The sequence below is a fragment of the Vipera berus genome, assembly GCF_964194415.1.
Source record: "Vipera berus genome assembly, chromosome: 12".
NCBI lineage: Eukaryota > Metazoa > Chordata > Lepidosauria > Squamata > Viperidae > Vipera > Vipera berus.
This window is the reverse complement of record NC_138215.1, coordinates 17,233,873-17,261,834: the sequence shown is the minus strand read 5'-3', so window position 1 is coordinate 17,261,834 and position 27,962 is coordinate 17,233,873. Positions and strand designations below refer to the sequence as shown.

General features: G+C 48.7%; 1 protein-coding gene across 5 annotated transcripts; it reads right to left on the bottom strand.

Moving 5' to 3' along the window:
• Nucleotides 1–28: 28 nt before the first annotated feature.
• PARP6 (poly(ADP-ribose) polymerase family member 6) lies at nucleotides 29–23,374 on the bottom strand. Of its 5 annotated transcripts, XM_081337350.1 has the most exons (22): nucleotides 23,178–23,374; nucleotides 21,393–21,470; nucleotides 20,834–20,928; nucleotides 19,887–19,947; nucleotides 19,057–19,147; nucleotides 17,355–17,421; nucleotides 16,310–16,459; nucleotides 15,837–16,014; nucleotides 14,234–14,287; nucleotides 13,469–13,564; nucleotides 12,344–12,436; nucleotides 11,363–11,488; nucleotides 10,886–10,951; nucleotides 10,577–10,644; nucleotides 9,929–9,977; nucleotides 8,533–8,645; nucleotides 7,806–7,878; nucleotides 5,091–5,160; nucleotides 1,705–1,784; nucleotides 1,201–1,264; nucleotides 606–690; nucleotides 29–460 (listed from the first exon to the last, which is right to left on the bottom strand). In XM_081337350.1, the coding sequence occupies exons 1-22, from the start codon at nucleotides 23,178–23,180 to the stop codon at nucleotides 358–360; spliced, it is 1,863 nt and encodes a 620-aa protein (XP_081193476.1). In that variant the 5' UTR covers nucleotides 23,181–23,374; the 3' UTR covers nucleotides 29–357. The 5 variants fall into 5 exon arrangements, 1 of the variants encoding a protein (XP_081193476.1); XR_014027678.1 differs by lacking the exons at nucleotides 29–460; nucleotides 5,091–5,160 and having other exon boundaries at nucleotides 617–690; XR_014027679.1 differs by lacking the exons at nucleotides 29–460; nucleotides 5,091–5,160 and having other exon boundaries at nucleotides 617–690; nucleotides 8,533–8,642.
• Between the last annotated feature and the right edge of the window lie 4,588 nt (nucleotides 23,375–27,962).

The window sequence follows — 27,962 nt, the reverse complement described above, 5'->3', positions numbered from 1 at the left end:
CTGTTTCATTGTGTGTGGGGGGGGGGGGTTGTTTTTGTTTTTGCTCATTTTCACGGTTAAAAATGCCGTCATCGAAAACGTGGGCATGCAAACTCAACCATTCCAACCGTTCACAGGAATTGGTCCCAGTCCACCCACTCAACTCTACGGATGGGCGGGGTGGAGCTGCTGTGCCCCCTCCGGAGATGTCCCCACCCCCGACCCTGGCATCCGCGGTCCAGACGTTGACAGTGGTCACTCCCTCCGGTGGGTCTGTCTTCAGCCGGGCAGAGTCCATGTATGGTCTCCAACAACGGTCCCTTTCCTGCCCCAGGGGCAGCGCCAGCCCAGTCTGAAGGGAGGGGCTCCTCCACCCCCTCAGTTTGTATAGACCTGAGTGCCAATTACACGCATGATCTCCTTCTGAATTTTAGGGTCCTGAGTATTGATGTTGGCGTCTCCGACTTGGCCATCTTCGTACCTGGCGGGAAGGGTGAGACCGGCGTGAAGAAGTGCTCTCTTTGGTGCCCCCTCCTTGCCATCGAGCTGCAGACCCGGCTCCCGAGCCGTCCCACAGAGAGAACAGCCTCTCCTCCCAACTTGTTCGGGAGACCGAGCATACTCACACAAAGAAAAAGCGGGTGCAGACGTGATCAGACACAGGACAAACCCAGATGTTGCCATGCTTCTGGAGATCCTTTGATGTGATCACTGCGAAGGAAGGAGGGGGTCAACAACGGAGCAGTGAGCAAATGGCACGGTTTGCGCCAGTCTGCCCCCCATTGTGCCAGACAGCCAGATTGGGTGGTTCCAGGGTACCAGCTTGGCCAATGTTGACATGGGCTGCAGGAGTAACTGGGCCTGCAAAGCCTGCAGGATGTCCCAAAGGTGCTTTTTCCCCCAAAAATTTTGACTTTTCCCCTGAAAAGATATGAAAAAGCTTCTCGGATGAGAAGCGAAATGTTTTCAAGGGAAAAAAACCCCAAGCCAAGTCCAGTGGCCTTTTGAAAAAGCACCTTTGGGACAACCATGACCTGGAGGACGGAGAATCTCCATAGACAAGGTGTTTCCACCTCTTTCCTTCTGTGAATAATCTATCAATTAGCCTTGGCACAAACCAGGAAGTCGGTTGACCTTGGCGCTGAAGTGGATAGGCGTGATGGAATACAATCTCACGGGAGTGAACCGGACAGGTCAGCTGAATGCTCACTTTCCACTCACCTTCACAAAGTGCGATACAGTTCAGATTGCGACTCTGTAGGAATCTGGACTGGATGGATCGTGTCTGAGAGGAAAGCGGAGATCCAGAATCACCCCCTCTTGCTCGGCCTTCTCCACAAATTTCCCCATCCCTGCCCTCCTTGGCTTCTGTTCCTAAGCCCCCACAGGTGCTCTCCCTAAAAAGTGGGCAATGAAGACAGATCCCTCCTTTCCCTGGCAAGCGTGGGAAATGCAGGCAGTTCAAATAGTTATAAAAAGATTTACTGCAAGCTTAAGCTCTCTACAAGAATCTGAGCTACTAACGGTCAAAGCAAATTGGTGGTAGATAAAGAATCAATGGAAATCAAGGTGGGCTGGACTCGAAGGGACTCAAGACTGACGGCGCACTTGACCCCTCCTTTGGGCTCAGCGCAGTCATCTCCTACATCTGCTTATGAAACCCAATGGGGCAGGTCCACGGCAGATCCAAAGAGCTGCATAACCACTACGCACGCACACCGTTACCTGGGGAATTGTGTTCATCCGGTTGTATCTCTGCACCAGCTCATCCTTGGAGGGCATTCGGTGCTGCCCTTTCCCCATCCCTGCGGGGACAAGAAAGAGGGTAAGAAGCAGCAGCCATGGGGGAGACCAGGAGTGGTTGATCTCCTAGCCCACAAGCGAGTGGTGCTCTTAGTCACGGATGCAAAGGTTTGTGGAGGGCGGAATAATGCAAACAGGAAGCATGATCAAAAGAGATCCTACAGATCGACAGTCGTGACCCAAGCACCCTTGAACTAACTCGTGGGTTTAGGACAGATTCCTCACTGCCTGCCAAACTATTTCTCTCTCTCTCTCTCTCTCCCTCTTTTAATCCTTTAATTAAAATAAAATGAGCTCGAAGCTAACACGCTGCAAAGCTAAACACCACCCTCAAGGATATTATATTCTGTATCCCACAAAGACTCCAAAGGCATTTTCAGAACAGAGAGACTGGTTGCAGCCCAACAGGTTGCTGGCTTCCCAATGGGTACTGATAGAAGAAGACATTGGCAGCTCAGGGTTAAAATGAGGGGGTCCTTGCTGCTCTCTTGAGCTCTGTGGCTTTCTTGAAGACATTTCATCACCCAGCTACGCAACACCATCAGTGCTAGTAGGATGTGGGGATTGCTCTCACTTTATATACTAGTGCTGGGGTCTTCAGACTTGGCCCTTTTAAGACTTGTGGACTTCAACTCCCAGAATTCCTCAGCCAGGCTGAGGAATTCTGGGAGTTGAAGTCCACAGGTCATAAAAGGGCCAAGTTTGAAGACCCCTGCACTAGTGGCTAGCCCTGTCAGTATTGATGGGAGTGGCTTGGCAGTTCCTTAATCGAGCTGTTGTTGATTGTTCACTTGTTTTGTCTGATATGACCAACTCAATTCTAACAGTACAATTCAACCCGAACGTCGATCTCACACTGCCTCCTCCTCCTCCTCCAACTATTAAGCAGAATTTAATAAATGGTCATCCCAAAAGAAACAGGCTCATCTCACATTCTCCACTGATTTGTAAGGCCAGGTCTAAACATTCATGTGGTGTGTGGTTGGTACCCAACTGCCTTCTTTATTCCTTTATACTCGGGAATAAAGCTTAAAGTCTGTGTTCATAAAGTATATTTAGCCTGGTTACTGAATTAACTCATGTTCAGGCTTTGCATAATGCACTGAACCTTAAACTAATCAACAAGCTGAGCACACGTTAACACATTCAGCCACAAAAAAAAAGGTTAAAACTAATCTAGCATAACATGTTGCCACCCGCAACCCCTTGAACCGTAAGAGACTCTTTCGGATGGTTTCCCCTCACCTTCTCACTCCAGAACCACCTGATATGATTTGCAGTGAACACCCCCCCACAAAAAATGGGATGCATCTATCTGTAGATCTCCATTCTTTGGAGGACGAAGGGCGTGTTTAAAAACAACAACAATAATAATAAATTTAAAAAGGACATTGTGACACTGTCACGTTCTGTGTTTTTGAATTTTGATCCATCTGCTTAAAGAGCCAGCCAACTGATTGGATGAAAGAGGAGGTTATCGTATTTATCCTTAGTTTAGTTTTAAATCAATCAATCAATCAATCAATCAATCAATCAATCAATCAGATGATAAAACAAAGCAGCACAAAGTCAACCCCAGCTTTCCCTCCTGTTCTGTTTGATTAGCTACATCCCAAATGAGTTTCTCTTGGTTGGAGAGAATTAGAGCTGGGGCCCAACCTATCTGTAGGACATCAACCTAAGGAGGCTGGAGACACTCCTGGCAGGCAGCCGAGTGCAAACAGTAGGAAGCAGAAAGTCTGGGAGTGTCAAAGGCCAACCATGCCTTCCTTGAAAAATAGCTCTGTGTCCTTGGAGGCCCATAGAAATAATTAATCACTGGAACTCCTTGCCTCCAGAAGTGGTGAATGCTCCAACACTGGAGGTTTTTAAGAAGAGACTGGACAGCCATTTATCTGAAATGGTATAGGGTTTCCTGCCTGAGCAGGGGGTTGGACTAGATGACCTCCAAGGTCCCTTCCAACTCTATTATTATTATTATTATTATTATTATTATTATTATTATTATTATTATTATTATTATTATTATTATTATTGATCATCGCAGTCAGCCAGATGTTCAGACTGGATTTGGCATCTTTGTCTACCTATTGAGTCTCTACAAAGGAACTGGGTTAGGCAGATGTGGACGTTTGATGGTATTACAGATTTCGTCGCAGGATGGAAGCAGTTCCCAGTAAGGTCGCCTTTTGCAATTGACTAATGGCGAATTTGTCAATGCTGATGATGGTGTTCAAGTGGTGCTCCAGTTGTTTTGGGATTGCACCCAGGGCACCTATTACTATTGGTACTACCCTTGCTTGCCATCATCATCATCATCATCATCATCATCATCATCATCATTACATATGCCTATAAAGACAGGCCACAAGTGCATGATGCAGCTGCCATATTGAACAGGGATCACATTTGTCTGGATTTGTGTGCACGGCTTGCTTGGGAAATTCTCAGTCTTAAAACAAACCTTCCCCCGAGGCACACCCATCTCCCAACCATCACGACAATCCATTGCGATGGATGGCAGAGCCCACCCATTCCAATGGCCTCAAGTTGGCAACCTACTCCACAGGCACACAACCTTCTCAGGACACAACAGAGGGGAATCATTCTCAAGGGCAGGGAGATATTTCGGAAGAAGGATGAATAGAATAGAGCTGTAAGGGACCTTGGAGGTCTTCTAGTCCAGCCCCCTGCTCAAGCAGGAGAACCTAAGTGGAATTTTCCTCCAATGGGATTTCCCATGTATTTTACCAGGAAACATAGATAGGGCAGCCTAGAAAAGTCAGTGCCCTCCTAACCAAACCCAAGCACTCCAAGTTTGTTGGCGATGTCCATTTTGCTGTATGAGTTCATGGGGACCTAACCCTAAGTGGAATTTTCCTCCAATGGGATTTTCCCATGTATTTTACCAGGAAACATAGGTAGGGCAGCCTAGAAAGGTAAGTGCCCTCCTAACCATACCCAAGCACTCCGAGTTTGTTGGCGATGTCCATTTTCCTCTCCGAGTTCATGGTGACATAACACTAACCCTACCATCTCAGACAAGTGACTGTCTAGCCTCAAGGGAAAAAAAAAAACATAGGGCCAAGGTTAGGTCTGGCTGCCGCCCCCCGCGCAAGATGTCCACCAAAGAATCAACCCAGATGCGTGGCGTGAATGGCTCCCTTCCCCACCCGGAGCATGTGGATGAAGAACACGAGGGGGGAGGGAGGGAGGGGGGGTGAGAGCGGCTCTTGGACGCGAGGCAAGCGCATGTGCAGGACACGAGGTGCACTGACAGATGGAGGGACGACGAGAGAGCCGCTTACCTGAATATCCAAAGGAAATACTGGAGATGGGGCTCAGATAGATGCCTTTGCCATAGGCTGCTCCATGCAGCTTGCAGAAAAACACCAATGTGAGCCAGAAAAAACAAAGCAAAAAAAAAAAAACGAAACGAAAACAAAACAGGCTAGGGCAGTGATGGTGAACCTTCTAGAGACCGAGGGCCCAAACTGCAACCCAAAACCCACTTATGTATCGTCGGGTGCCGGGTGGGCGTGGCCCATTGGGTGGGCGTGGCCCATTGGGTGGGCGTGGCTGCCGTGGTAACGGCAGACTGGGTGGGACTAAAAAGTTCAATCAATCAATTCCAACTTTGCGAGATCTTTTTTTTCCCCTGCGAGAAGTTGAAATTGATCGATTGAACTTTTTTTTTTTTTGCACACGGCGGTGGAGGCCTAAAGCGAAAAGGTTTTATAAAACCCAGCTGAAAGGCCAAGGACTGGGGTGACGGCGCGTGTGCCCACAGAGAGGGCTCTGCGTGCCACCTGCGGCACGCGTGCCATAGGTTCACCACCACGGGGCTAGGGGCTAGGACACAGGACAGTCTGGACCCTGAAAAACTGCGGTGTGTCCCTCTGGGATTATCTGGAAACGTTGGCGTTTCTCCAGCCTGTTCCTCTGGCTGCAGAGTCCCCTCCTGTGAGTAAGGAGCTCCATTCTATACAGTAGTCAATCGCTGATCGGAGGCTGGGTCTTCCCCCCAAAAGGAACACCCAACGGGACCCCAGGTGACCTTATCTAAGAGAAGCGGGCTGCAACTGAGTGGGCCTTCCCTGCAGGCAACGGGAGATGGTGCATCCTATCTCACCCCGACTGGAGACAGCACGGGGGGGGGGGGGTCACGCCGGGAGGGGGCTCTCCTCTGAGGCTGCTGCAAACTCTCAGCATATACCCGGCAAGGTTGCGATTTCGATCTGCTGGATGATAGGGCCGGCCCTGTGCATTCAGCTCTTCAAATTAAGACAGGGGTTTTCTGCGGGTGGGGGGGGGGAAATATGCACTGAAAAGGAAGAGTTAAAGCCTTTGAGGGTGGGTGGCTCGGCATGCAGCACAATATAGTACTTAGCCACAGCACTTAGACCAGGGGTTTCCAACCGGGGGTGCGAGACGATATTCCAGGGGGTGCGAAAACGTGGGTTTAGAACTATAGTATATATATTGCAAAATTCGTTTTGAACTTTTTGTAAGGGGTATGAAAATATATCAGAAGCATTCTAAAGGGTGTGGGGTATAGAAAAAGTTGGGAACCGCTGACTTGGACTTATATATATATACACCGCTCCGCAGTGCTTTATGGCCCTCTCTAAGCGGTTTACAGAGTCTGCCCCCAACAACCTGGGTCCTCATTTTACCCACCTCGGAAGGAGGGAAGGCTGAGTTAACCCTGAGCCGGTCAGGATCGAACTCTTGGCAGTGGGCAGAGTCAGCCTGCAATGCTGCATTCTAACGGCTCTGCCACCACCGCTCTTAATAGCAATAGCACTTAGACTTATATACCGCTTCACAGTGCTTTACGGCCCTCTCTAAGCGGTTTACAGAGTCAGCCTCTTGCCCCCAACAATCTGGGTCCTCGTTTTACTGACCTCGGAAGGATGGAAGGCTGAGTCGACCTTGAGCCGGTGAGAATCAAACTGCCAAACCGCAGGCAGCCTGCAGAAGTAGCCTGCAGTACTGCATTCTAACCACCGCACCCCCACGTCTCAGTAATACGCAGCTAATTAAAGAGAGGACGCTGAAACGGCCACCTTCCCCTAGTAGTCCCTTCTTTGTTCTGTCACTTTTTAAAATAGTCTGGCCGAGAGTCTGTTCTTTGATTGCCCCAGAATTACCTGGTCTTTCCTGGTCTCCTTTGTTGAACACTCCCCCACAAAAAAAAAAAGTCTGCTGCAGCTATTCACTCACAATCAGAAGAAATTCTCCCTCGGCCACAGAGCTGATTCTGTGGCTTAAAGAGGAGGGCTAGTTGTTGCGGAGAACTATTTGAAGTTTTGGGTTGTTTTTTTAATTATGATTTTAACTATTTTTTAAGGCAGGAAGAACGTGTCCTCTGGAACTCCTCAGAAGGAAGGGTAAGCAGAAACAAAACCAGACTTTTAAGGCCACAGCACACTTGTACGGAAGAGTGGGGTTTGTTTGAGTGCCTGCAGCAGGTATGCGGATGTGTTCATTTCAGTGAGCACGACCGAAAGGCAATGTGAAGTGCAAAGCATTTCCTCCAAGACACGTCGTTAGGGATGCGCTGCGGTTAATCCACGCTCGGTTTGCTAAGTCACGCTGGCCTCCAAGACTGGCACAAGGCCCTGTTGCACTGAGCCACACAATGCTATTACGATGGCACCGAGGGGAGGGAAGCTGCTGCAGTCCAGCACATTGAGCCCTTACGCTCTGCCAAGGGACTGGGGAAGGACTGGATGAACAGTGGCTGGGCGGGAGAGCTCAGGGTCCAAACGGTTGCTCCGAGAGGGTCTTGGGAGTGGCCAGGAGTGTCACGGGGGGAGGAAGGGGGGGCAGATTGGGGGGGACAGACATCCAGAGCTGCCTGTAGCCAAATGAAGCAGGACAAGTCAGCTGGCTAGCCATGATTATCATCTGAAGAAGTGGGGGGGGGAAGGAGGGTTTGTTAGCCCAGGAAGCCCACACCCTCCCGTTGATTCCATCCGTCCGGCCGAGAACGGCAGGAGCACACCACAGTCCCTTACCTGCAATTTGGTGTAGGATGCATTGACCAGCCCATTGCGCAGGATGGAATGCCAATTCTCAATGTGAGAGCCACTGCAAAGGGGGGGGGGGAGGAAGGAGGAAGAGAGAAACGCATCACTCGGGAGCCCTTTTTCTGCCGCCACGGAGAATCAATCACGTCAGCATGCGTGCATCGATGCAAGATCTCCCGGCAGGCAAACCGCCACCCTCCAGGCTAAGTGAAATCTGCAGAAATTGCTCGCAAAAAAAACACTGCTTCCCGGAGCGCTTTGCATCCAAAGCAAAGAACCCCCCCCCCAAAAAAACACACACAGAGAATGAAAAAGAAAATAAGAGGAAAAAAAGCCTGAACAATCTCTTGATAAAGCACCCCAAATCACCCCCAGAGTTTTCCCAGGCTTCCCCCCCCCCAACGCTTTCTGTCTGTATCAAAGGCCAGGAAGAGGGTCCCCAGGGGTCATCCGCACCACAGAAGGACACCACAGAGTCCACATCGAGGACCAGAAGGGAAGCACCGCTAGGCTTGGAGGGAGTCCAAGCTTAGGAGAACAATCAAGACGTGTCTCCAGCAAGGAAGACTGAGCTGTTTTGTTTTTTTTTTAAGGCCCCATTAGTCATTGAGAAGCAGCAGGTGAAAAGTCAGGAAGCAACACCTGAGCTTCTCATCCTGGCTGGAACTGGGAGGGGGAACTGGGAGGGACTGGGAAACGAAGCCTGGAGACTTACTGGAAGGCAAAGGTGCTGCCGTAGAGTTTCTTGGCTGTCCGGAAGCGAGCCTCCTTCGCAGGAGGACTGCTCAGCAGGAGAAACTGGTGTGAGGTGTGCATAAATTTCAGCTGCTACCAAGGGAAACCGACCCACGTGAAAAGGAGAAGGGGGTGGGGGGAAAGAGGGGCAGAACAGCAGAAAGAGAGAGAGAGAGAGAGAGAGAGAGAGAGAGAGAGAGAGAGAGAGAGAGAGAGAGAGAGAGAGAGAGAGAGAAGAAGGACCATCATGCAAGGTAGTTTTTGCCGACAAGCTCCAGTTCTGATTTAACAGCCTTGCCTTTTCCTAATCCTGGTGTTTTGTTTTTTTTAAAAAAAAACAAATTTTTAATCAGCATTTTAGAAAAACGGTAAATTATTCTGGCTCATAACCCAGGACCCTCAACTTGAAGGCAACTTTTGACTCTTGTTTAAAAACAGCAGTGCAAGCAGGCCTGGGACGGAAAAAAAAGCAAGCCGTAACTTAGCAAGGACCAGCAATAAAATAACCAGTCATGTGGAAGAATCCCAATAAAACTCAAATTAACACAAGGCCACCGATGCTGGCAAATAGCCTGTTGTAGGAATGCTAACTCAAAAGGGAGGGGGGGGGCTACTACTAGGGAAGTGGTTACAGGATGACAGCTTAAGGCAGACGTGTCAAACACAAGGCCCGGGGGCCAGATCCGGCCCGCGAAGTGGTTTCATGCGGCCCGCAAAGCCATCCTGGAAACAGTGAGGGAACGGCCCCCACTGCCTTGGCCCTGGCCCAGAGACCCTCCTCCTGCCAGAGACCCTCAGATCTGTCCCACTCCTGCCCAGGACCCCATAGGCACCCTTGATGCCAACGATGTAGAGCTGGCCATGCCCACCCAGTAGGCCATACGCGCTCTAGCCACGCCCACCCAGGAGGCCACACCCACCCAGACCATACCCACCCGGCCCCCTGAGGACAACCGCAATGCTGATGCGGCCCTCAATGAAATTGAGTTTGACACCCCTGGCTTAAGGGTACCTAACTTTGCAGCATTTAAAAGGGGTGGATGGTTAGGGAACCAGGTGAGATGGCTGCCAGGTTAAATGGTTTGCTGCATCCTCTAACTCAGGGGTGTCAAAACTGCCGGCCCACAGGCCGTATGCGTCATGGCGAAACCACGTCCACCCCGGCTCCGGCAATGGGGGAAAAAGTCACGATACGTTGCGACACGTCACGTGACGGGTTTGACACCCCCTGCTCTGACTGGAAAAGATGGGAAACGAACTTGGGACCGGCTGCGTGCGCAATCTGCAGTTTACTACCGAGTTATGGGATGCTTTACTCTCAGGCTCCACCTTGAGTGGGTTGATTACAAGCAGAAGAAGGGAGGAGGGTCACATACCCTGCTGAGAGGTAGCTTGACGATGTGAGATCTGTTGCTGGAAATTATCCTGGGAAGGGCGGAGAGAAAGTCAGAGTAAGGAAAAGGCACAGAGAGCACAGCCCAGAGAACCTCCACCTAGGCTACGGGAGGAGCAGCCAGGGATTCTGGGAGTTGAAGTCCACAAGTCATGAGAGAGCCAAGGTTTCCCCACCCCTGACCTAGGGCAATTTAAGCAGAAGATGCCTGGTGGGATAGCAAGAGTGTGGAAAATTTATCTTCCCATGAGCAGCTCATTTTTCAAAGATCCTTTGAGAAGGGAGGGAGACCGAGGTTCAGAGCGGAGATTAGGGCAACCAGCCCCATGTGGCCCCCGTTCGAAACTCAAGATCCTGAAATCAAACCAAGGTCTAGTGCAGGGGTGGGCCACTAAGCCCCTTTGCAACCTGTGGGCTTCCAACTCCCAGAATTCCTGAGCCAGGGCGGGTGGTAAAGAGGCCCCCCGTTGCCCGCCCCTCGCCCAGTGGGATATGTTTCCATAGGGATGTGCTGAAGGACTGCAACCACCGCAGGGGTGATTCCACTTTCTCTCCCAACCCCCACCTCACGCCTTACTCTTACTTGGCTTCCCAGCAGCCTCTGCGGCATAGTTATTATCTGCTAACTTACCACTGGAGGAGGGGATGGGCCAAAGGATCCAACTTGTCCATTTGCTTCTTGATCTCCAGGTAAGAACCCTGAAAAGAGAAGGCAGCCACTTCAGAACGATGGCCACGCTTCCTACCGTCACTCTGAATGGGCCAACCTACTGATTTCACAACTCTACCGAGGGATGCGTACGTACAAAGCTACATCCACACACACAGGGGTTCACGTGCTCTAGTTCACACCGCTTCTATGCATTCCATCAAGATCAGAGCTCTCTCCTGACGAGAGATGGGCTTCATCTGACCCAGACGTAAAAGTGCAAATGCCTACTTGAGTCATTTCACGGATTGACATGACGCTGTCCAGGGCCTTCTGCAGCCTCTCATAATTCTTTTTCTATAGGTCAATGAAAGAGGAGATACGGATCAAAAATACAAATAAGCCACTCTCGTGTCCTTCTGGTTCTACTGGTTGAATTGATGATAGACTACGAAGTTCTTGTGGCTGACCAGGGGCCCTCGGCTGGTGTCCGAACCCCAGCTCAAAGCTTCTCATCCTTGACAGCTGTAAGATACGTGGACTTTTAGAATTCCCCAGCCAGCATGGGTGGGGAATTCTGGGAGTTGAAGTCCACCCGTCTTAAAGCTGCCAAGATTAAGAAACGTCGCTCCAGCTGAACAACAAAATGACAGGTAGTGGTTTTCTGTAAGGTCGGCTTCTATAATGTGGATTCCTAGGGTGAATGTTATTGGCCATTACAAATCCCATCGCAGATAAGAACGCTTTGTGCTGAAGAACGGCACCAACCTTGGGGTTGAAGGCAAGGGTCTTGGGGTCACTGGGATCCACAACAGATGGGTAAGGCTCAAAGATGATGCTCTTGCGTGGGGATTCCAAAGCCGCCCGGCACATGGCCACCAGCAGATCGACTACCTGAAGGAAAGTAGACACGGAAGAAAGACTGGGACAGGCTCATCTCCACGATAACATCTCTCCTACTCTGACACTTCCAACTGACAGCCCAGATTGTGAGCTGCCCAGAGCCATTTGATTTCTTGAGATGGGTGGGGAAGGAAGGAAGGAAGGAAGGAAGGAAGGAAGGAAGGAAGGAAGGAAGGAAGGAAGGAAGGAAGGAAGGAAATCTAATATTTCATTTCGGGGGGGGGCGAATTTGATATTTCATTTCCATCTTGATTAGCAAGTTATGCAGAAAGATTCAGAGACACCAGTGTGGAAATGAATATGTATCAGAATCACCAGGAGTGACTTTTTTCACCCTCCCTTTCACTCCTCTTCCTGTTCCACACAGCACATGCATATTTGGGGAGGCCGTATTCAAAGCCAAACTGTCAGAGGTGCTGTCAAACCTTTGGGTGGGTGAAGAGCGCGTGCCTCTCCAACCTGAAGCCTTCCGAATGAGTTGAGTGAGGGCTTCGTTAGAGATGAGGTCTACTGGGATTTGAGGGCACCAAGTTGGGATAAACACCAATAAAAGAGTCCCTCTTCTAAAAGTGGCCCCCACACTCACACTTCACGGATAACGCAAGAATTAGCCCAGAGTTTAAGTCAGACCTTCGGCCAGAGGCCTAACCCCTTTATACCGCATATCAGGGGGTCTTCAAACTTGGCCCTTTTATGACTTGTGGACTTCAACTCCCAGAATTCCTCAGCCAGCGTGCTTGGCTGAGGAATTCTGGGAGTTGAAGTCCACAAGTCATAAAAGGGCCAAGTTTGAAGACCCTTGCTGCATATGCTCCCCTTCCAGTTTGGAACCCCAACTCTTCGTACCTCTGCTCCTGTGGCCACCTCTTCCGCAGCACCGGACATCACACCCAAGGTGTAGAAAGAGAAGACACAGAGCTCTCGTGTGCACACAGCTGGCTAAAAACAAAAGCCACACCACGAGTGAGAAAGGACGCCAAAGCCATTGACAGCCCTCATGGATCCTCCCTTAAGGCCACGTTTTCCTCCATTCACAAAGGGATGGCCTTCTCTCTGGCAGAGGAAATAAAGAGCGCGTGGGAAAGTCAACATGCTCGTAGTGTAACACGACAACCAGGCAGGACCACGTTGTACATACAAATATGAGGTTGTCACACGCAGGTAGAAAAGCCTGAGACGCGTTGCTGGTTTCACCCTTTTGAGGAGAACGCTGCTGTCTGCTAAACCAGCTAGTTAGTCCTCGTGTTACAGCCAGCATTGAGCCCAAAATGTCTGTTGCTTAGCGAGACGTTAAGCGGCTTTTGCCCCATTTTACGACCTTTCTTGAACACGGTTGTTAAGTGCCTCCCGCTTCCCCATTGACTTTGCTTGTCAGAGAGGTCACAAAAGGGGATGGCAACCGTCACATATCTGAACCAATTGCCAAGATCCGAATTCTGATCACGTGACCACGGGGGAGGGGATGCCACAAGGGTCATGTGAAAAACGGTCGTTAAGTTCCTTTTTTTCTCTGCCGTGGTAACTCTGAACGGTCACTAAATCGATGCTGGTGAGCTGAGGACTACCTGTGTTCTGCCTCACCTGGCTTACCACTTCCTGCTCCGTTAACCTGGGAATGTTTCCAGCTCTTCAGTTCTCTGCTTAAACGAGGCCAGCAAAGATCTGGCAAAAGAGCCCCAGTGACCCCTGAACTCAACCTTTCCATAAGGGTGCAGGAAATATTCCGCTTGGTCCCTTCCCAGCCATTTATGCTGACAGGAGGAAGTGGAACCAGTGAAATCAAGAGCAAGTGCACACAGCCCGCTAACAAGAGCGGAGCTACCTGCGGTGTATAAACAGGGAGGAAACCCGACACCCCACTAGCACTGATGATATAACTTAGTCAGGTAATGAAACGTCTACGAGCAACAAGCAAGCGCAGGAGGCACCAAGGACTCCGCAGAGAAATCGGCGCTTGACGAGGTGCGGTACCTTCAGCATGGACCCATTCTGGAAGACGTGCTGCTCGTCACACACCACGCAGTACTCGTTCAAAGTAGGAATCCTCTGCTCTGCATATTTCATAATCTGAGAGAGACAGAGAGAGAGAGAGAGAGAGAGAAACAGAGATAGACAGAGAGACAAAAAGAGAGAGATGCAGAGAGACAGAGAGACAGAGAGCGATGCAGAGACAGAGAGAAACAGACAGAGAGACAAAGAGAAAGAGAGACAAAAACAGAGACACAGAGAGAGAGAGATGCAGAGAGAGACAAAGAGAGAGAGAGACAGAGAGAGAAAAACAGAGACAGAGACGAAGAGAAAGAGACAGAATCAGAGAGAGAGATAAAGAGACAGAGAGACAGAGAGAGAGAGAGACAAAAAGAAAGAGAGAATCAGAGAGACAAAGAGAGAGAGAGAGAGAGAGAGAGAGAGAGAGAGAGAGAGAGAGAGAGAGAGAGAGAGAGAGAGAGAGAGAGAGAGAGAGAGAGAGAGAGGGGCCGGCCACAGGGAAGTCAGAAAAACTAACTCCCCTAGTCCTAGTGCAGCCTCAGCTTTGAGAAGATCCAGAGTCAAAATCCTCAGCCTTTTCCATCAGTGGGTCTCAAAGCAGGCCTGGAAAAGCCTTGCCAGGCCACTCAAGCCAACCTCATCTCAGAAACAAGGGATCAGCAAGGGGACGTGACAGGCGTGGGATATAATACTGAATGAAGTAGAATATATATATACGAAAGCAAAGGAGGATGCACGGATATTTACCTGGACGAGAAAACCATATTCCAAGGTGGGGATGTTTTTGCAGTGGCCACCAACCTATGGACAAAAACACAAGGAAAGACAGCACGACCTGACTTGGCACCTGCGCACTCATCGTCCAGACGGCCCCTTCTTCCACACCTCAGACCCCTGGTCACCCCAGAAAATCTCCTCGTGAAGGAACTGGGAATGTCAGCCGAGAACTTAGCAGCCTATGTGAGGTCACTCTCTTTCTAGGTAGGGGAACCGGTGGCCCTCTCTCTAAGTGGAGGCTGCCATTCCCATAATCCGCAAAAAGTGGAGCGTCCAGGCTGAAGCTGGCACCTCGGGAGGGCAACTGGCTGCCTATCACTGCAAAAGGGCCAAGGAAAACTGCTTGTTTATCCCCACAGGGTGAAGAAGGAAAGTCATTCCTTCAGCTTGTAGTAAGGAGCACTCCGAGGGGATGTGTCCAAGATATGTTTTGCAAAGTTTTAGATATCGTCTGTCAAACTAAGACCCTAAAAAAAATACCCTTTAGCTCTGACGGGAAGCGCACTGTTGACATATATGACTGGGCAGCTTAGTGCCAAGGAACCAATTTTACAACCAAAAATCTTTCTCCCAGTTAAAACGCTTTACGGAGCCCGTGATGGGAAGGTGTCCCAGCCATAGATTAGGTGGGAAAGGGGCCCTGACAGCTCTCAACCTTGGCTCTTTTATGACTTGTGGACTTCAACTCCCAGAGTTCCTGAGCCAGCATGGCTGGTTCTGGGAGCTGAAGTGCACAAGTCATAAAAGAGCCCAGGTTCCCCCCCTCCCACTGATCCAGGACGTTTGCTTTGCTTTCCTCAAGACAGCCAACCCAACCTGGCTTCCTACATATTGGGGATATGAAAATGGAAACAGGGATGCTATCCGATTCTCTAGGCAGAGTGAAAAACAGACAGGCAATTTCCAGCCGGATTCCAGCGAAAGGGTTTTTTCCCCCCTCAGCTGCACTTGGTAACTAAGAGAGACTAAAAAGTCTCTGGGGAACTGCAGAACAAAAATCCAAATAAAACTTTTAATAGAACTACAGTCGTAGAAATTACTGGACGGAATCTTTTTCTAGATTCCAAGTAATGAATCTTTTCAGAAAGTGAGCGACGGGCTTTTTAAATTTTGCTCTTAACCAATTCTTTTTTTAAATAATAAAATAATAATAATAATTCTCAGCTCCCAATCAAGTAACGAGGCAGTGGAACCTCAACATTCTGCTGAAGGTGCTATTTTGAGATTGCAGGAGGTTTCCTGAATGGGTAATTGGAGTAGAGCAGGTGGTCTTCAAACGTGGCCCTTTTATGACTTGTGGACTTCAACTCCCAGAATTCCCCAGCCAGCGTGCCTAGCTGAGGAATTCTGGGAGTTGAAGTCCACAAGTCATAAAAGGGCCGAGGGTGAAGACCCCTGGAGTAGAGAGAGGCCTCCAGATCTGTTCTTTCCCCCGCCTGCAACCCAAGGCACTTAACGCCAGGAGTCCGCTGATCGTCTCTTTCGATTCTAATTTCTCCGAGGAGGGAGGCACAACCCAAAGATGAACTCTCCCAACCAGCCCGAAGGGACAAGGGCAGAGAGGGAAACCCACCAGGATGTTGAATGGGACGACACCTGCCTGGGTGCTGGGAGGGTAGCCAAAAACTTCCACCTTAGAATTCTTCATCGTGCAGGAGATAGAGCGGTTCATGAGGCGGTTGACCCGTAGCTCTGGGACGCCAAGTTTGCCCTTGAGCATCGAGTCTTGGATGACGGGGAAACTGGGAGACCTGCGTGTGCCAAGGAGATGTGCGTCAATTGAGGGATCTCCAGTTTGGGGATGAAAAAGGAGAATCGTGAGAACCTTGACTGGGTAAGGGCTGAGTTTCATAGCTAAGGGCCAACATGTGGGATTGGGCTTCCCTCCGTTTCCACGTCCAAGTGGAGACTTCCCAACTACTTCCGTGTCTCTCTTAGGAAAAGAGGACCATAAAGAGCAGCCCAACCGCCTTCCATGTCCAATGGAGGCTTCCAACCACCTCCACCACCCTCGTAACAAGAGAGATGAGAAGACAGCAACCCTACTTGGGAATGGGTGAAAAGATGCTGAGACCGGCACGGAATTTTTTGATTGTGCCGCTGGCTTTGAACCAGCTGTGCCGCTTTTCCTGCTGGGACTTGAGGAAGTCGTTGCTGAGGTGTTTCCATTGCTGGGATGTGAACATGCCCAGGATCCTGTGAAGATGATCAACAAGGACTGATCGAACTAGACAGGAGAGAACACCACAAGGCGTACTCTTTGGGGCTTTCCCCCCGCCTGATCTGAACGGGTGAATGAGAAAAAGGAAGGAAGGACAGAGAGAAAAGACTGCCAAGTACACAAAGGACAAAAAGCCAAGGACATTCCTGTGCCACTTACCCCTGTAGTTTGCCACACCCTGATCCTGTCTGAATTGTGCCTCTTTTCGAAAATAAATCAGTTTCATCACTAGACAAATAAACTTAGGATGACTAGCGATGAAGCTGCTGGCTAATTTTTGGAAAGAACGCTCGTTCCGACAGGGTGTGACAAACTACTTCAGGGATAGGTGGCATAGGAATGTCCTTGGCTTTTTACCTTTTGTGCACTTAGGCCAGGGGTGGGCAACCTTGGCTCTTTTATGACTCGTGGACTTCAACTCCCAGAATTCCTGAGCCAGCATGGGGGAGCTATGGCCCCTTCATGACTCCTGGACTTCAACTCCCAGAATTCCTGAGCCAGCATGGGGGAACTATGGCCCCTTCATGACTTGTGGACTTCAACTCCCAGAATTCCTCAGCCAGCATGGGGGAACTATGGCCCCCTACCTGACTCGTGGACTTCAACTCCCAGAATTCCTCAGCCAGCATGGCTCAGCTTGGAAACCTTTCCCTTTCCCCTCAGCATGGCTGGCTCAGGAATTCTGGGAGTTGAAGTCCACGAGTCGTAAAAGGGCTGAGGTTTGCCTACCCCTGACTTAGGCATTTCAAGGCAGGAGAAGGGCTTGTTTTGCCTTGCAAAAAATAATCCCTCTGTCCTGCAGTCGGAGGCCTTAGGAACGGGTGGCTCTGTCTCAGGGCCCAGGATTAAAAGAACCAACACCAGACTCACTTCTTCAGCTGCAGGCCCAGTCCAAACCCTTCCTTGTTGGATGGTTGGAAAACCTCGATGGACGGTTCTGGAGAACAAAGCCAGAGTAAAGGGTGAGCAGTGAGCCAGGAGTCTAGTGTGAAATCCACCTAACCCTGATCAAAGTCACATGTGGAAGGGGAGAGACCACCATATCCCTCAAACCCCCCCCCACTCCTCACTTTCAAACACACAACTGTTTCCTGGTATGTAGTAAAACAGGGGTCTTCAAACTTGGCCCTTTTATGACTTGTGGACTTCAACTCCCAGAATTCCTCAGCCAGGCACACTAGCTGAGGAATTCTGGGAGTTGAAGTCCACAAGTCATAAAAGGGCCAAGTTTGAAGACCCCTGTAGTAAAAGAAAAGCCATTTGATAAGGATGGGGGAGTTTTTCTCTCTCTCTCTCTCATAAGAGCAACTAAAAGAGACCATCTTGATCAGGATCATCTGATCAGGGTCTGTGGGTCAGAAGAGTTCCCTTTGTTCCAGTAGAGAGATTATGTCAGAGCGTGCACAGTCTTATTGCGCTGAGATAACCCAGGAGTAAATACAGCAAACAGTGGTCTATATTAAATGGTGGTTTATCTTACACTATCTACAATATCATACACCAGGAACGATAAGACATACATGTGGTAATACAGCAAACTCCAACACGTTACAGCAGGAAACGGACGAGAAAAAGACACTCCAGCAAAGCCCTCCCTTTTATACTCAGGCTCTTAAAGGGACACAGACCCTGCTGAGTCATTCCTATCATTGCATCATCCACCTTATGTTGCATCATTATATAAACTGTTTAGCTATTAAATCAATACCTTGACAGATTAGCAGAGTTCTCTTTCCCTACTGCTAGGAAATGAAAAGGAGTAGAACTTACACCACCAGTCCCCCCCCCCCCGCACGCACCCCAAAGTGTATTACCATCCCAAGGCTCACAAATGAGAGGCTGACACACACACACACATACACACACACACACATTATCAACCCCTGACTTAGCATAAGAGGACCCTTCAGGGGTTTCTTATACCAAGGAGCCAGCAATCAAAAATTCAGCGTTGTGTGTCAGCAGGAGCCAACTCTGTAAAGAAGCTGATGAAATGTGACAGAGAAAAAGCTATACAAAACAAAGGTTTATCATTTATTTATTCCCTCATTCACCCATCTCACTGTCAGCTGGCCAACAGCATTTCAGCTCAGAAAACAAACCGTATAAATAACATTATGTCCACAGCTGGTCCTTGACGCACAACCACAATTGTGCCCAACATTTTTCCACTGCTAACTGAGCCAGTTGTTAAGGGCCTCATTTGACACGGTTGTTAAGTGAATCACTGCAGTTGTTAAATGAGTTAACACGGCTCTTAAGTGAGTCTTGGCTTCCTCCGTTCGACTTGGTGGGTCAGAAGGGGGGCGAAGAAAGGGGATCACATGGCCCCAGGATTGTTTTCACTGCCGTTGTAACTTCAAACAGTTACTAAACCAATGGTTTTAAGCGAAGGGCTGTCCGCAATGGCAACTTAAGGGTCGGACATGCATTCCTCAAACAAAGGGCACGTCAGGTAATGAACTGCTAAGATGAGATAGGACCCCTCGTCTCGACCAAAAGGTCAACAAGCAAAAAAGGCTGAGAATCTCGAGCGCTCCTTACGTGTCTCCTCAAGAGGCATGTCACTCACCGGGGCCATCCAGATACTGGGAAAGGGAGAACCGCAGTCGGAGAACGATGGGCTCGGTCCGTAGGACCTTCCAGGCTGTGGCAACCTCCTCCTACAACGAGAAACAATAAACTTGGGAGGGAGGTGGGGGGGGGGAAGTTCTTTCCTCATCTGTTTGTTTTGATGAGAGACAGAGCAATTCCAGACTAAACACACTAGGTGTTTCTCTGGGCAAAAACTGGCAAGTTTCAGCAGTGCTAACTCGGGGCCTCTGAGAAGCCACCGGAAAGGCGACATGCCAACGGAAGAGAAGGTCTGCAGCTCAGGGTTGAACTGTGGAGACCTCGGTGTTCTCTCAGCTTGGCTGTTTTCTTGTGGATGTCTCACTACCCAACTAGGTAATCTCATCAGTGTTAGAAGGGAGTGGGGGTTTTGGAGGAGGAGGAGGATTATGAGGGCTTTGGACCTCCCTGAGCCTGGCTGTTTTCTTGCAGACGTTTCATTACCCAACTAGGGAACATCATCAGTGCTAAAAAGGAGGGAGGGGGGTGTCTGCAAGAGAAAAAAAAAGCCAAGCTCAGAAAGCACCAAGGGCTCCACAGAGTACTTTCTACATAACCGCCCCCCCCAAAAAAAAATAATGTCCACTTCTGATTTCGGCAACTATTTTAGTCCACCTTGCTTCAGGCTTGCACAGGGAATAGCAAGTATGTTATTCTGCCCTCATGACTACAGAATACCAGGCAGGGGCGGCAAGAAATCGGCGAAGAAGAAAAATGGCAACTTGTCAGCCCTTTGCCAACCTCCATCCCTTCGGCACAAGAAATGCGCTCGCACGCCCTGCGACTTACATCTAGGAAGCCGATGTTGATATGCAGGTCGATGTCCACATCGTCGATGGTCCCATATTCCCTACAGAGGGGGGGGGGGAAAGGGGAGGTTAGGAAAAGGCCCGTGAGACGAGGATGCTGTGGGGCAGAGGCCGGAGGAGAACCTGGCTAACCCACAAAAGTTTCTCCCAGGTTGTGACTTATGGCTTAAATGATTAGACGGGAAAGATTAGAGAGAGGAGAGAGTTAGACTGTAACCACAGGTTTAAGTGGTAAAATTATCACTGTTCTTGTAACTGCCGTAAAAAAATATGGGAGGGGAGGGGAGGCAAAAGGGAAGGGGGGAAAAAGGGAAAGGAAGGCAAGGGAAGAAGGGGAGGGAAAAGGAAATGGAAGGGGGAAAGGGAAGGGAAGGGAAAGAGGGAAGGCAAGGGAAAGGGGAAAAAAGAAGGCTTGACTCCACCCACCCAGGCCTTCTGCACAAAGCTACTCCTTTCAGGATGGTTTCTGCTTCTTTCCAGCTCTGCAACTTAGCTGCCCTCCTCCCACCCCCACCCCCCCAGGCTTTGATACGCTTCACTAGAAATCCTCCCTGGTTTATTTCTCTGACCTTAAAATTTCTGCTGCTGCTATCTAATAATTGCTGCTTCTGCTTCAGAAGGCAACAAAAGAAGCAACTTGTCCTCCGGGCACAAGCAGCTCACAAACACACACACACACACACACACACACAGAGAGAGAGAGAGAGAGAGAGAGAGAGAGAGAGAGAGAGAACACTGTCCTGCAAATCACCTGAGAGAGATTTTATTGCTTCTCCAAGGAACTATATCTCCCATGCCTGTATTTAAACTTAGCTTTTTGCATTAACCAGCACATGCATGTTCACCAACGCTCCGACCTCAAAGCAAATTCTTGTTTTTCTTGCCTTGCTTGAAAGGGCAGTGGCCGGTCTGCAGGGCAGGGCTTACCGGACAGATACAGAATTCTCACTGTAGAGTTCTTTCACGGCTTCAATGTCCACATCCAGTTGAGGGTGTCGATACAGGTCTGCGGCACAGGTTCCCTGCAAAACGACACAGGAAACCGTTACGGAGTTCTATCCAGAAACACTGGCAGCTTCGTACATGACGTTAGGCGTAGTTTGGCGGATGAGCCGCAATGCTTCGCTCACACAGAGGGCTAAGCCAGAAGCTGGTCTAAAGGCATCGTGGTTTAGCATAAGCTGACAAAAGCCAAGACAGTGAGATGCCAAGGCCTTAGACATTTAATCAGGATTCATGGCTAGATTTCACTGTAACATGATTTAACATTATTTCTAGTTATTCCAAGTCAGAGAGGGCCGGCATTTGAAAAAGAAGGCTCCGTGTTGGGGATCCAATAATCAAGGTAGGATAAAGAATGATTGTTATTTGATTTGAGCGAGAGTGGTTTTATGCTGTCCCAAGGTTTCTAGGAAACCTCGCTCCCACCTTAAGTAAGTCACCATAACTCATCATCTTGACCTTTCAGAGGTCACAAGGGCCTGACCTGTACTCCATATAAAAATTCCTCGGTCTCATTTTCTCCATCCGAATCATCATCAGTCCAGTACTGGCCTTTGATGTCCTAAAAGACAAGAAAGGTACCTAGATTGACAGCTGGAAAATCGACATGTTCACCCCAGCTAATATTGCATATCCTGAGTCACAGAAGTGCTTCATATTTGGGGTTTAGGTTTTTCAACAACTACAAAAAAAAAGTTAATCCTCAGCAATGAACTCGGCGACCTGTTAAACTATCTTAAATCTGCATGTATATATAAATCGGCATATTTCCCCATCCCTGCTTGTTCTTCCATCTGTGGAATCAGAAATTTCATATTCCTCAATGAGAGATCCTTCTTCTGGTTACAAACCAATAGTTAACGAGGAATCGCCATCATTAACCACTATGTCATGAGCTATCTCACACACACACACACACATGTGTATAAATATATAATTTTATTTATATATTAATTTATAAATAAAATTATAATAAATATTTGATTTATAAAATGTATAATTTATACACGCATACACTTACACAAATAATGATGATGATGATGATGATGATAACAATAATAATCTTGTAGCACTTTCAGATCCAAACAGACAAGACATTTGGCCCACATGCCTGACATCACTATCATGAAAAAGGAAAAAAAAAGTCTGGTTCATTGATATTGTAATACCAGGTGCTGTATGAATTGGAGGGAAAGAGCTAGGGGAAAAAAAGAAACTATCATGATTTGCACATTTCAAATTTGAGTGACCATAGAGGAGGAAATCAATGGTTGTATCAATAGTAATAGGGACCCTTGGAACAATACTCAAAGGGCTGCCTAGGTGGTGGAAATTTTGAACTTTAAATTAGACCCGAATATCCTGACTTTGCAAAAAAAAACCAAAAAAACAATTTACTCGGAACTGCCTATATACTCAGATGCTACCTTAACAACTCTTAGGTCCTTGGTTAGGACTTGAACTGTTAAGTGTTTATAGGCCCAGACTGTGAATTGAAGATTAGATCAACAACAACAACAAAAATAATAATGTATTCAGATGCAACCTTAACAGCTCTTAGGTCCTTGAGCTGTTAAGTTTTTACCAGCCCCAGACTGTGAACTGAATTGAAGATTAAATCAATAATGATGATGATGATGATGATGATAAAAAAACCTCATTTTTTACCAATCCAGACTGTGAATCGAACAGAAGATTAACCATAATAATAACAATTCCAAGATGCCATCCCTGGAGGGGGCCATTCAAAGGCTTCTTCCTTTAAGTTCCACCCTCCGGGAACACAAAGGACATCCTTTTGCAGGGATGCCTCCCCCCCCATACACACACACACACACACATACACACAAACTTTTGGTTGGGTTTGAACCCAGGATGGTGGCAGAAAACCACCTCCTGAGACTCTGGCTGCCACAGAGGGTCTGCGACGGGGGTGCCAGTCAGCACTGCTGCTGCTGCTGCCTCCCAAACAGAAGCAGCCTGGGAAAATAACGCCAGGGCAAGGCGCAACCCCCAGAGAGGGCTATCAAACCTGGGCTGCAATGCTGGCGAAGGGCACTAGAGGGCAGCAAAGAGAGACCAGCCCCGGCCCCCTAGCGGAGCCTCGGGGTCCTGCAGCCCCTTCCAGAGGGGCGCCTCTCCTCCTCCCACGCCGGCCGCAGCCGCCTCCCCAGGGCCCAGCTGGGGGGGGGAGAGGACAGAGCGGGCCCCCGAGGCCTCGGCGCCGCCCCTTCCCCTCCGCCCCCGCCAGCCCTCTTCCGCCGCTCACCATTTGCCTGGCGGGTTCAGAGGCGCTGCTTTCCGCTCAGGGCCGGGCCTCGCCCCTCCATGCCACCAGCCGCCAGCCTGCGAGCTGCCACACGGGCATCCGGGCCGGGCGCGGGGAGAGGAGGCCTCGGGGTCAGGCCGGGCGGCCGATTCCTCCGTCGCCCCGGCAACCAAGGCTCCGTCCGCGAGGAAGCAGCGGCGGCGCGGCGGCGGTGACGTCAGCGCCTCCTCATTGGTCTGGGGAAACTCCGCCTCCTGAGGGGGAAAAAAAAAGAGAGAGAGAGAGAGAGAAGGGGAAACCCAGGAGGGTTGGGTGGCTTTCTGTCGGGGCGCATGGGAGCTGTAGTCCCATCTCATCTGGAGCTGGGAGAAGCTGCCTTGCCGTGAATTCGTTCCTTTTCCTGAGTTGGCCTTTCAGGATTAATCTTGGGCTTTCTTGTTATAAAGGATGGATGCAACAAACGATGGATAGATGGATGGATGGACAGATAGACAGATATGAATGCATAGATGCAACAGATAGGTGCATGCATGCATGCATGCCGCAAATGATAGATAGATAGATAGATAGATAGATAGATAGATAGATAGATAGATAGATAGATAGATAGATAGATAGATAGATAGATAAGAGAGAGAGACAAATTAGAAGATAAATGATAGGGTGGATTAAATAGAAGATAGATGATAGAAAGACAATAGGATAGAGATGGAGCTAGACAGAGAGAGAAAAGATTTATCTTCTAAGTACACAGAGTAGCCATAAGATACACAGATACAGAAGCTAGAAAGACAGAGAGAGAGAGGAGGGAGCTATGTATATTTACGTCTACACATATATTTCTATCCATTTATTTCTATTTCTTCCTTTTTTCCCCCGCAAAGCAAGTTTCACACTATTAAATGGCTTTGCTGCTGTTGTTACACTTTTTTTCAGAAAAGGGAGGCCACATATTGGTTCTTGTTTTCCTAGACTCCGAAAGGTTCCTTGTGGGAACAACCTCAGTAGGCTAGCAAAAGAAAAGTGTTACAGTATGGGTACACATTTGAAAATGCAGAGAAATCAGTTGCTATTAAAGGGTTTTGCAGGATATTTCTGGTTCATTCGACTCTTTTTCCCATATCAACTGACTTGGGTTGTGTATGACTCTTTCTTCCATAATGTCCAAACTGTTTTTCCATTTATTTTTATCTTTTAGATTTATAATTTTTCTTGCATCCATTTTTAGAGCAAGGGTAATATATATTAAAAAAAAAAAGTAAAATGGACACAGTCAAAAGCGGAAAGAAAATCTGAAGCACGATGTTCGAAAATGGATTAAACCAGTGTTTCTCAAACTTGGCAATTTTAAGACATAGGAACTTCATTTCATAGAATTCCCTAGCCAGCGTGCTGGCTGGAGAATTCTGGGAATTGAAGTCCACAGATCTTGCAGTTGGCAAGTTTGAGAAAGTGGATTAAACCAAAACCAATGCATTTTATGGCTCAGTTTAGAACAGGGATCTTCAAACTTGGCCCTTTTATGACTTGTGGACTTCAACTCCCAGAATTCCTCAGCCTGGCACTGCCCCTGGTTTAGAACAACAGACTTTTCTTTCCCTTGTCATAAAATCCAAACATGTTGGCATATGATGCAGGAAATGTCCAAAGCTCTCTTTCCTTCCTCGGCCATAAGAATGTCATAATTTAATAGTCCAACCAAATCACTTCTTTCTCCTGATATCCTGCTTCAGCAACCCTCAGGTAGATGCTCTTCTCCTCCTATGTGGGCGGACCAGTCGCTTTCAGTTAATATATTGGAAATCAGCAAAACCCTGATGTGACACTCCTTCCTTCCAGCACAGCCCTTCACACACACCCCAGTTGTAGGGAAAGGATCTGGATTTAAAAGCCCTCTTAAGGGCTGCTTATGATCAGATGTCACCTTCTGGGCTGTTCTTCAAAAGCCCTGGTTTCTTCCTTAGCGGCTGATCAGGAAGAATTGCGATGCGTCTAACACGCCTACCAAATCCCTGGAGTGTCACTATCTGGCAGGACCCAATCCTCTTATTATTACACGCAAGAACCAGAGGCCACCCCCGTCCTTTCCTAAAACCCCAAGAAGCTGTACATGATGTATGCATGAATATGCATGAACGAAATCGACCCCCATCCTTTGTGCGAGATTCACAAGACCAGACCGAGATTCACAAGACCAGACCTTGGCTCCCTTCTCCCCAGGCAACCTTTAACAAGCAAAACAGAGGCGATGGTTGTGGGAAAGAGTTGCTACTGGTATGTATGGGTTGGAGGCCATTTCCCCCCCACACACCCCCCAGCAACTCTTCTTCCAGACTGATCCATGAGCCTGCTCTCTCACACTATCCGTTTTCCACCCTACTCACAGCATTTGCCACCCTGATGGGGGGACCTCTGCGAGGGAATGCTCCAGGGAAACCAGGCAGGAGATGCTGAGCGCCAGACGGAGACTGTGGGATCAGCCTTCCCTGCAGGAGAAAGTGGGTCACGAAAACCTCCAAGCTGCCCTGTCTGCGTTGACGGAAACAAAAGGCTTGCCTTCCACCAGCTGCAGCTTTCTTTGTTGTTCTCCACAAGCACCAGCTTGGCGGCCCAGATGGTTGTGCCCATGCTCGGTGCAACTCGTGAGCTGGGGTGGGGGTGCGGGGGGGTGTCACATGATTGTTCCCTGTCAGCAAATGGTGCTTCGGAGAGGTCTGCTGCCGAAGGAGCCAGCCATACACCGGGATCTGTGCACGCACGGTGGGTGGCACAAGAAAGTGCCAGCCGGCCTCCCTCTGACCAGAATGCAGCCCGTTTCGCCTGCTGGCTCACAGGCCCTCTGGTGGGATTGGCACAGGTGTGCCACCAAAGGAGGAGAACAGGTGTCAAGGCTTTGAGCTGGCACACGGTTGCACTTTCTTTGAACAAGTGCCACAGGCACAATCATTGAAGGAGAATCCTTGTCGGTCAGGGTTGAACTGTGGGGTCCTTGGTGCTCTCTGAGCTTGGTGGTTTTCTGGCAGGCATTACATGACCCAACTAGGTAATATCATCAGTGCTAGAAGGGAGTGGGGTTTGTGGAAAAAGGAGGGATGATGAGGATTGTGGGGTCCTTGGTGCTCTCTGACCTTGGTGGTTTTCTTGCAGGCGTTTCATTACCCAACTGGGTAATATCGTCAGTGCTAGAAGGGAGTGGGGTTTGCAGAGAGGAGGAGGAGGTGCTCTCTGAGCTTGGTGGTTTTCTTGCAGGCGTTGCATGACCCAACTAGGTAACATCATCAGTGCTAGAAGAGAGTAGAGTGGGGGGAGGAGGAGACTGTTTTTTAATGCTATATATTATTAATGGTTATTCTCATTGCCCGCAACTGAGAAACTCATTACCTGAGTTTTGCAGTCTTATAAATGTATGAAACAAATACATTAGGTTGTTTTTTTCTCCCACCATCGTTATCTGAAGAACTGGATCTTTTTGTATTGCTCTGCTTGAATGTTTACGGCAGGTGTTACCTCAAATAAAATATGCTATCACTTCAGCTATTAAGGTGACTTAATATTGTAGCTTTTTCCCCCCATGCCGTTGGACAGATACGCTTCACGTACAGGGATGGTGTAGATTAATTATGTTGCTTTCTTCTGCTGTGGCTGGAGGCAAGAGCTTTTTTTAAGCTCCCAAACTTGCAGCCAGTAAGGATAGGACATTTTTAGTCATTCTCAGAATCATCTTTCCAGAATTTGAAGCTCAAGAGCAGAGACAGCTACTCATGATGTTGGAAGCTTCGGGGAACGATTTTGAAGGCTTGGCGAAACGCATGAGAAAGAACATCAAAAGAATGGTATGAGAGGAGAGAGAGAGAGAGAGAGAGAGAGAGAGAGAGGGAGGGAGGGAGAGAGAGAGAGAGAGAGAGAGGAGAGAGAGAGAGAGAGAGAGAGAGAGAGAGAGAGAGAGAGAGAGAGAGAGAGAGAGAGAGAGAGAGAGAGGATTTGAATGGGTTTTCAGCATTCTGTTATTCGACATAAAAAGGATTCCTGACATCCTTGTTCTTGCCTGTTTCTTATTGAAAAGCCTGCATCCAAGATTACTCAGGACCACCTATGAAGCTGGGTAGCCTCTCCTGCCCTCATTCACCTTGGGGGAAAAAGCTCCCTTGGATCCATGATCTTCATTTTAATCTCAGATGTTTGGCAACACAGCCTTAAGGCTGTAGTGTTGTTGCCAAGACGTTCTCAAACAGCGTGTCTATTTCTTGTATCCCTGAGATTTTTACACAGAACTGGACACTGCTTGTTCTTTCTTTGGCAATAAAACTTCTACAGTGTTCTTGTGTTTGCAGAATGCAAAAAATAACACTGCAGGTAGTCCTCGATTTACGATCACAATTGAGCCCCCAAATGTCTGTTGCTAAGCGAGACATTTGTTAAGTGAGTTTTGCCCCATTTTACGACCTTTCTCGCCACACTTGTTAAGTGAATCATTGCAGTTGTTAAGTTAGTTGCCTGGCTGTTAAGTGAATCTGGCTTCCCCATTGATTTAGCTTGCAAAAGGTCATAAAAGGGGAATCACACGACCCCAGGACACTGCAACTGTCAGTTGCCAAGCATCCAAATTTTGTTCATGTGGCTGTAGGGATGCTGCAAGAGTCGTGTGAAAAATGGTCATAAGTGCCGTTATAATTTTGAATGGTCACTAAATGAATCGTTGTAAGTCAGGGACTACCTGTATTCAGTTCTCTAACAAGTAAACACTTGAAAGTAACTAGTCGGAGAAGACAGCAATCCAAGTATGCC